This window comes from Hippopotamus amphibius, chromosome X (assembly GCF_030028045.1).
Source record: "Hippopotamus amphibius kiboko isolate mHipAmp2 chromosome X, mHipAmp2.hap2, whole genome shotgun sequence".
NCBI classification, from domain to species: Eukaryota; Metazoa; Chordata; class Mammalia; order Artiodactyla; family Hippopotamidae; genus Hippopotamus; species Hippopotamus amphibius.
The window spans coordinates 39,464,970-39,471,952 of record NC_080203.1 but is presented as its reverse complement, the minus strand read 5'-3'; the positions used below and the strand labels follow the sequence as shown (position 1 = coordinate 39,471,952).

Below are 6,983 nucleotides of genomic sequence, written 5' to 3'. Positions count from 1 at the left end.
GGGTGGGCGGGCAGGCTGGCTGGCTGGCTGGCGGGCAGGAGGGGGGCGTGGCAGGGGATAGCTAAGGGAGATTGCAGAGAACAGCTGCTGGTATTGGGTCTTACTTTAATGAACTGGCTGGGCATGGGGCATAAGTAAATTGGCCAGACCAAAAGAGCTAGGGGCGCAAAGGACACACTCCCTCACTTCTCCCTAACTGGCAAGGTAAGATCTTTCCGGGTTTTGCCTAGTGGGAAACTGGCGTGTTCAGGGATTTTTCTAAAGGTGGGGGTGGGGTGGTCAGCTATGACTGCCCTTTTGACTCACCTTTCCCATTGCACCAATTATTAGAGTAAGCAAGGTGGCAGCAGGAGGCCAGTATTTCTTTAACTAAACCCCATCTCGGGGTTGTCCAGGCTGGAGATGGGGGGAGGGTCTTGGTAATGTGACTAAGAGGGAGAGAGAGCAGACGAGGTAGATCATTACAGCACAGTGGAGAAGAGGAGGGGGCTCTGGAATTGGGTGACCCTGTGACTCCAAGTGACTGTAGGGAAATTATTAAGCCTCTCTGGGCCTTAGTTTTCTCCTCTGTAAGATGAAGATAGGGTACCACCAAAATCTCTTAGTGTTGTTGTGGGGACCAAATGATGGATGTAAAGTGCCCCCAGAGTGCTTGCCAGTCAGCGCATGCTCAACAAATGGTGACTATTGGCATTTCTGTTGCTAGTATTCTCAATATTATTAGAGGCACACTGCACAAGACTGATGACTTTTGTGACATTGTTCCAAATGAGCAAGTGTCCCACTGGGGGTACGTGCAGGCTGTGGGGATGCGCCAACATTGTGCAATGCGTGTGTTGGTTTCCGAGCACTGTGCCAAGAAGCCCCTTCGGGGGCTGCTTATGGGAGTGGGCCAGAGGGGTGGGGCTCTGGGATTGCCCATTCACGTGTTGTCAGAGAAACCTGAAATCTGTATTTGCTATAGACTGGGCTTCAAGTGAGTTACGATCTAGAACATCAGAGAGATGACGGAATGCAGCCTTAGGGATGCCAAAAGCTAGGCAACCCCGAGGAAGAGGTGATAGTCAAAGACAAACAGTTTTTACTGTCGCGGTGCTCTTATTCTAGCCCCAACCCCAGCTAATCCGAGAAAGTTAGTAAAATGGGAATAATACTACTATCTACTGCAAGATTCAAATGGGTAACGCTTGTACATCTCTGTACACCTTAGACTGTTTAAAGCTGTGTACAGTTGCCTAAAGTATAGTGCCTGGAACACACTAGGTGAGCAATAAGTGGCAGTAATAGTGGTTTTTGTTATTAATAATGAAAATAATAAACAGGAGTTTCAGTTCACGGAATGCTGCTCTCAGCCATTGATCAGTTAAATGCCTTCCTTTTCCTGAGGAAGACATTCAGGGCCGTCAGAGTAGTAAAATTAGGACTAAACCACTGGCAGGACTCACTGAGCTCTAGGAATTAATGATTATCCTGGGGCAAAGGGCATTCTCATCCAGGCCTGCTGGTTCCTTGGCTGACTTGCTAGTGCTGTGGTGGGGGAGAGCGTAGTTCAAGAGCCTGCACTTCTCACAGTTTTCCAGAAGGTGGTGCTGCTGTTTCATTTGAACCAGGACTTCCCGGGCTCTTGGCTGCTGAAGTTGCCCGCGTTTATAGCTTTTATAAACTGAGAGGGTGTGCTGTGTGACTGAGTGGGTTGGTTTGAAAAGGATAGGATTGGAAAGGGTATTTGTTCCAGCTTCAAATTTGCTTAATGTTGCACAGCTTCTTTAACTTGACAGGCCCATCTCCGATGCCACGTAGCTGGCAACACGTAAGAAAGTCTCCATCATGGATCATTTGTCGATTCCCCAATCTTCTTGATATTGGCTTTTGACTGCTAAACTTGTTTCCTGTTTACAGATTTTCTTGCCACGTGGGCTTCAGCAGGACCCCTGATATAATTACTTTAGAGGTTCCCTCCGCACTCTCCTTTGGCCATGGCAGATATGTCAATACCCTTACATTCACTGCAATTCAGCAATGTGCTGAGGGAGGAAAATGTCGACCCCCCAAACAGGGAGAGGACCTGCTCTGGACCAATGATAGAGGACAGAGCAGAGGTCCAGATTCTGCATTCTAGTGTCCAGCCTATGGTCTCAAGTTCAGCATCAGACTCTGGAGGGATGTCCACACAGCTGATGACATCCCCAGCCTTTGACACCGTGGCTGTACCTCTAATGGCAGCAGCAAACTCTGGACCACTGTCCCCACCGCTAATGGCAGCCTCAGACTCTGGGACACTGTCCCCATTGTTAATGCCAGCTTCAGATTCAGAGACACTGTCCCCATTGTTGATGCCAACCTCAGACTCTGGGACTCTGTCCCCATTGCTAATGCCAGCCTCAGATTCTGGAACACTGTCCCCATTGCTGTCCACTTCAGACTATGGATTAATGTCCCCAGGGCTGATGATGATTCCCGACTTTGGAACAATGTCCACAGCACTAATGGCAACACCAGATTCTGCAGAAATATCACCCTTGGTAATGCCAGCTCCATCCTCTGAAGTGATGTCCACAACATTGATGCTAGCCCCAGATCCTGGAGAGGTCTCCCCACTCCTAATGCCAGATGTAAACCCTGCAGTGATGTCCACACAGCCAATGCCAGCTCCAGGTTCTGAAAGAATGTCACCGTTGCAAATTACGGACGAAGACACTGAAGCGATGTCCAAGGTGCTAATGACAGCCCTGGCTTCTGGAGAGATCTCTTCACTCCTCATGTCAGGCACAGACACTGAAGCCATCTCCTCACTGATAATGTCAGCCCTAACTTCCGGAGCAACGTCCAGCCAGCCAGCAAGCACCCAAGACTCTGGGGAAATGTCCACCCAGCTCATGTCAGGCGCAGACTCTCGAGTAGTGTCTTCATCACTAATGACAGCCCCAGGTTCTGGAGCAATGTCCTCACCGCTCCTGTCAGTCCCCGATGCTGGGGAAATGCCCACATTGCCAAAGCCTGCCCCAGATGCTGAAGCAATGTCCCCACTGGTAATGATGGCCCTAACCTCTGGAGGGATGCCTACTCAGCTGATGTCAGCCCAAGGCTCTGGAGTGATGTCCTCACGGTTAACGCAACATCTAGATTCTCAAATTGTGTCTCCTCCACCAGTGAGAGCAATGGCCTCCGGGGGGATGTCCGCACCACCAGTGAGATCCTCAGACTCTGGAGCAAGGTCGACGCCGCGAATGAGAGCCCCAGCCTCTGGAAATATGTCCACGTTGCTAAAGACAGTCCCAGACTCTGCAGCGCTGTCCACCCCACTGATGATGGTCTCAACCTCTGGAGCAATGTCCACGGAGCAAATGTCAACCACAGCGTCTAGAGCGATGTCCACACAGTTAGCAATGGCTAGAACTTCTGGAGCTACATCCGCGGGCTTGATGAAAGTCCCAGCCGGTGGGGCGATGTCCACACTGCGAACGAGAGCCCCAGCCTCTGGAGCAATGTCCACACCGCCAAGTACAGCCCCAGTCTCTGAATCAATGTCTATGCTACAAATGGCAGCCCCAGCCTCTGGGTCGGTGTCCACACGGCAAATGAGAGCGCCTGTCTCGGGGGCCATGTCTATGTCACAAAGAAGAGCCACAGCCTCAGGAGTGACAGCTGTACCACAAATGAGAGCCTCTGGAGCTATGTCCACCCCACGAATGACAGCCAAGGCCTCTGGATCCGTGTCCACAGTGTTAATGAGAGACACAGCCTCGGGAGGCATGTCCGTGCCACAGATGAGAGCTACGGCCTCGGGAGTATTGTCCAAGCCACTAACAACATGCAAAGCCTCAGAAGCAATGTTCATGCAGCAAATGACAACCGCAGCTTCTGGAGAGATCTCCACAATGCTAATGAGAGACACAGCTTCTGGAGCCGTGTCCTTGCCGCAGATGACAGACACTGCCTCTGCAGGGATGTCCACACCGCTAATGAGACCCCCAGCCTCTGGAGACATGTCCACACCACAAATGACAGCCGTAGCCTCTGGAACTATGTCCATGCCTCTAATGAGAGCCCCAGGCCCTGGAGCCATGCCCACAGTGCTAATGAGATCCATAGCCTCTGGAAAGATGCCCAGTCAGCCAATGAGCACCCAAGACTTTGGGGGGATGTCCATGTCACTCAGGAGATCCATGACCTCTGGAGGGATGTCCCCACTGCAGACGCAAGCCTCAGCCTCTGAAATGATGTCCACACCAAAAATGAGAGCCCCGGCCTTTGGGGCGGTGTCCACGCCGCTGATGAGGGCCTCAGACCCTGGAGAGATGTCCACACTTCTCGCAAGAGCTTCATCCTCTGGAGAGAGGTCCCCAGCACTAATGAGACACCCGGCTTCTGGAGAGATAGCCACCCCTCTGAGAGCCCCAGCTTATGGAGCAATGTCTACTCCACAAAAGACAGCCACAGCCTCTGGAATGATGTCCAAGCCACAAATGAGGGCTCCAGTGTCTGGAGTGATGTCTACATCACTAATGAGATCCACTGCCTCTGGAGTGATGTCCGTGCCTCAAATGACAGCTGTGGCCTCTGGAGGGGTGTCCATGCCACTGATGAGAACCCCAGCCCCTCGAGCAACATCCACAATGCAAATGATGCCCACAGCTTCTGGAGAGATGTGCACGCTATCAATACGAGCCCCTGCCTCGGGAGTGATGTCCCCGCCATTATTAAGGGCTCCAGCCTCTGGAATTATGTCCACACCACTAAGGAGACCCTCAGCCTCTGAAGCCGTGTCCACAGAGTTAATGAGAGCTCCAGCCTCTGGAAAGATGTCCACTGCACAAACTGCAGCTGTGGCCTTTGGAGGGATGTCCAAGCCATTCATGAGAGCCACGGCCTCTGCAAAAATGGCCATGCCATTGATGTCAGCCATGGCTTCTGGAGAGACATCTATGCCGCTAATGAAAAGCATGGCCTCTGGGACAACATCCACACTGCAAACAAGAGTTGTGAGCTCTGGATCTATGTCCTTGCCACAAGTGACACATGCAACCTCCGGAGGGATGCCTGCACCGCCGATGAGAGCCTCGGCTTCCGGAGCAACATCCACAACACTTATGAGATCCTCGGCTTCTGGAATGATGTCCATGCCACTTCTGAGAGCCACAGCCTCTGGGGCGATGTCCATGCCACAAGTGGCGGCCATGGCCTCTAGAGGGGTATCCCTGCCACTAATGAGGGCCCCAGTCCCGGGAGCCATGTCCACACCACAAATGGCAGCCACAGCCTCTGGAATGATGTCCACTCTGGAAATCAAAGCCACAGACTCTGGGGAAACATCTGCCTCTCACATCAATGTCATGGCCTCTGGATCAAAGTCCACACCGCACGTGCCTGCCATGACCCCTGAAACAATGAACCAACCCCCAGAGGAAGTCCCATCTTTTGGCATGCTGACCCCAGCACTCTGTTACCTCTTAGAAGAACAGGAAGCAGCCCGGGGTTCATGCTCTGTGGAGGAGGAGATGGAGATTGACGAGGAGAAGCAAATGAAGGGATTTTTGAATGATCCGGAGAAAATGGCCTTTCTGGTGTCTCTTCATCTGGGCGCAGCAGAGAGGTGGTCCATCTTGCAGATGGAGGTAGGAAACCCCCTCTCAATTGAAGATAAATCTTTCCTGAGCAGATCCCAGGGCTTGTATGACTCTCTATCTGAAATAGACATCCTCAGTGCTGTTCTTTGCCATCCCAAGCAGGGCCAGAAGTCCGTCAGGCAGTATGCCACTGACTTCCTGCTGCTGGCCCGACATTTGTCTTGGTCTGATGCCATTCTGCGGACCAGGTTTCTGGAAGGACTCTCGGAAGCTGTTGCCACCAAAATGGGCCGGATCTTCCTGAAGGTGGCCGGCAGCCTAAAGGAGCTGATAGACAGGTCTCTCTATACCGAGTGCCAGCTGGCTGGAGAGAAGGATTCCCCAGGCAGCTCAAGCCAGGTTCTGCCGTCAGCCTGTAAGCGGAATAACGAGGAGGCAATGGAGAATGAACTGAACTCTCAGCAGCAGATGGAGGAGGTAATGATGGGGAAATACACTCAAGGTTTCTGATTGGAAAAATGAGGAGGCAATGATGATAAAGGCCCCCTGCTCCTTTGAGTAGATTAAGGAAGAGGCTGGGAGGGGGGGGAGGGCATTGAGTTCCTAGACAATAATCCCCAACCTAGAGTTTCATCAGTGGGCCTGGCTCTGCACTTATTTTGAGTGTATTAACCACTCTGAGGAGCCATGCCCTACCCAAGATACAGAGGGCCTGGGATGGTTAGATGTCTAAGTCTTCTGATTCCGGGGGATCTGGCTGGGCTCAGTCCCAACTCTGCACTTATTCCAGGTCTAATTCTTAAAGAGGGGTCATGTTTTTTAGGGGCTGGTTCCCACCTACAGCCACATGTGTTGTAGACCCAGGTTGCTAGGGAATTTGGCCAGTCTAGTCCTTGGTCATACTTTAACTTTATACAAATAAGGTACATTAGCTAAGTTCCGTGACCTGCTAAGTTATTGAAATTATCCAGGCAGAACCCCACTTGTCACAGTAAGCATGGCTCTTACCTCTGCTGTTTTTGTTTTTTCTCACTCCCAGCACCAGCATGTTCCCAAACGCTGTTACTACCTGAAAGAGCATGGAGACCCTCAAGAGGGTCTGCACGACCACCTTCGACAGAGCACAGGCCATCAGAAGGCCCCCACTAACAAGTAATGCTACCTGGACTCTTCTCCTGTGATATCCAACTTGGCTGCTAACTTAAGGACTGGTTCCTGGACCCATTCCATTATTCAATTACATCATTAAACCTTGTGGCCTTTCCACTTCAGCACCCCCCTCCAGGCGCATCCTACCGTATCTCCCACTTGGCTGACTTGACCTTCTCTTTTACCCCACATGCCTTTGACCCACCCCAGCAATCAGAGCGTGGACTTCTTCAAGAGTGTTTGGTATATGAGGTTATGAACTCCCAT

At 51.7% G+C, this 6,983-nt stretch overlaps 1 protein-coding gene across 1 annotated transcript; it reads left to right on the top strand.

Moving 5' to 3' along the window:
- The first annotated feature begins 1,985 nt into the window (after window positions 1–1,985).
- Window positions 1,986–6,723, top strand: RTL9 (retrotransposon Gag like 9). The gene is made up of 2 exons (XM_057717736.1): window positions 1,986–6,044; window positions 6,607–6,723. The coding sequence occupies exons 1-2, from the start codon at window positions 1,986–1,988 to the stop codon at window positions 6,721–6,723; spliced, it is 4,176 nt and encodes a 1,391-aa protein (XP_057573719.1).
- Window positions 6,724–6,983: the final 260 nt, after the last annotated feature.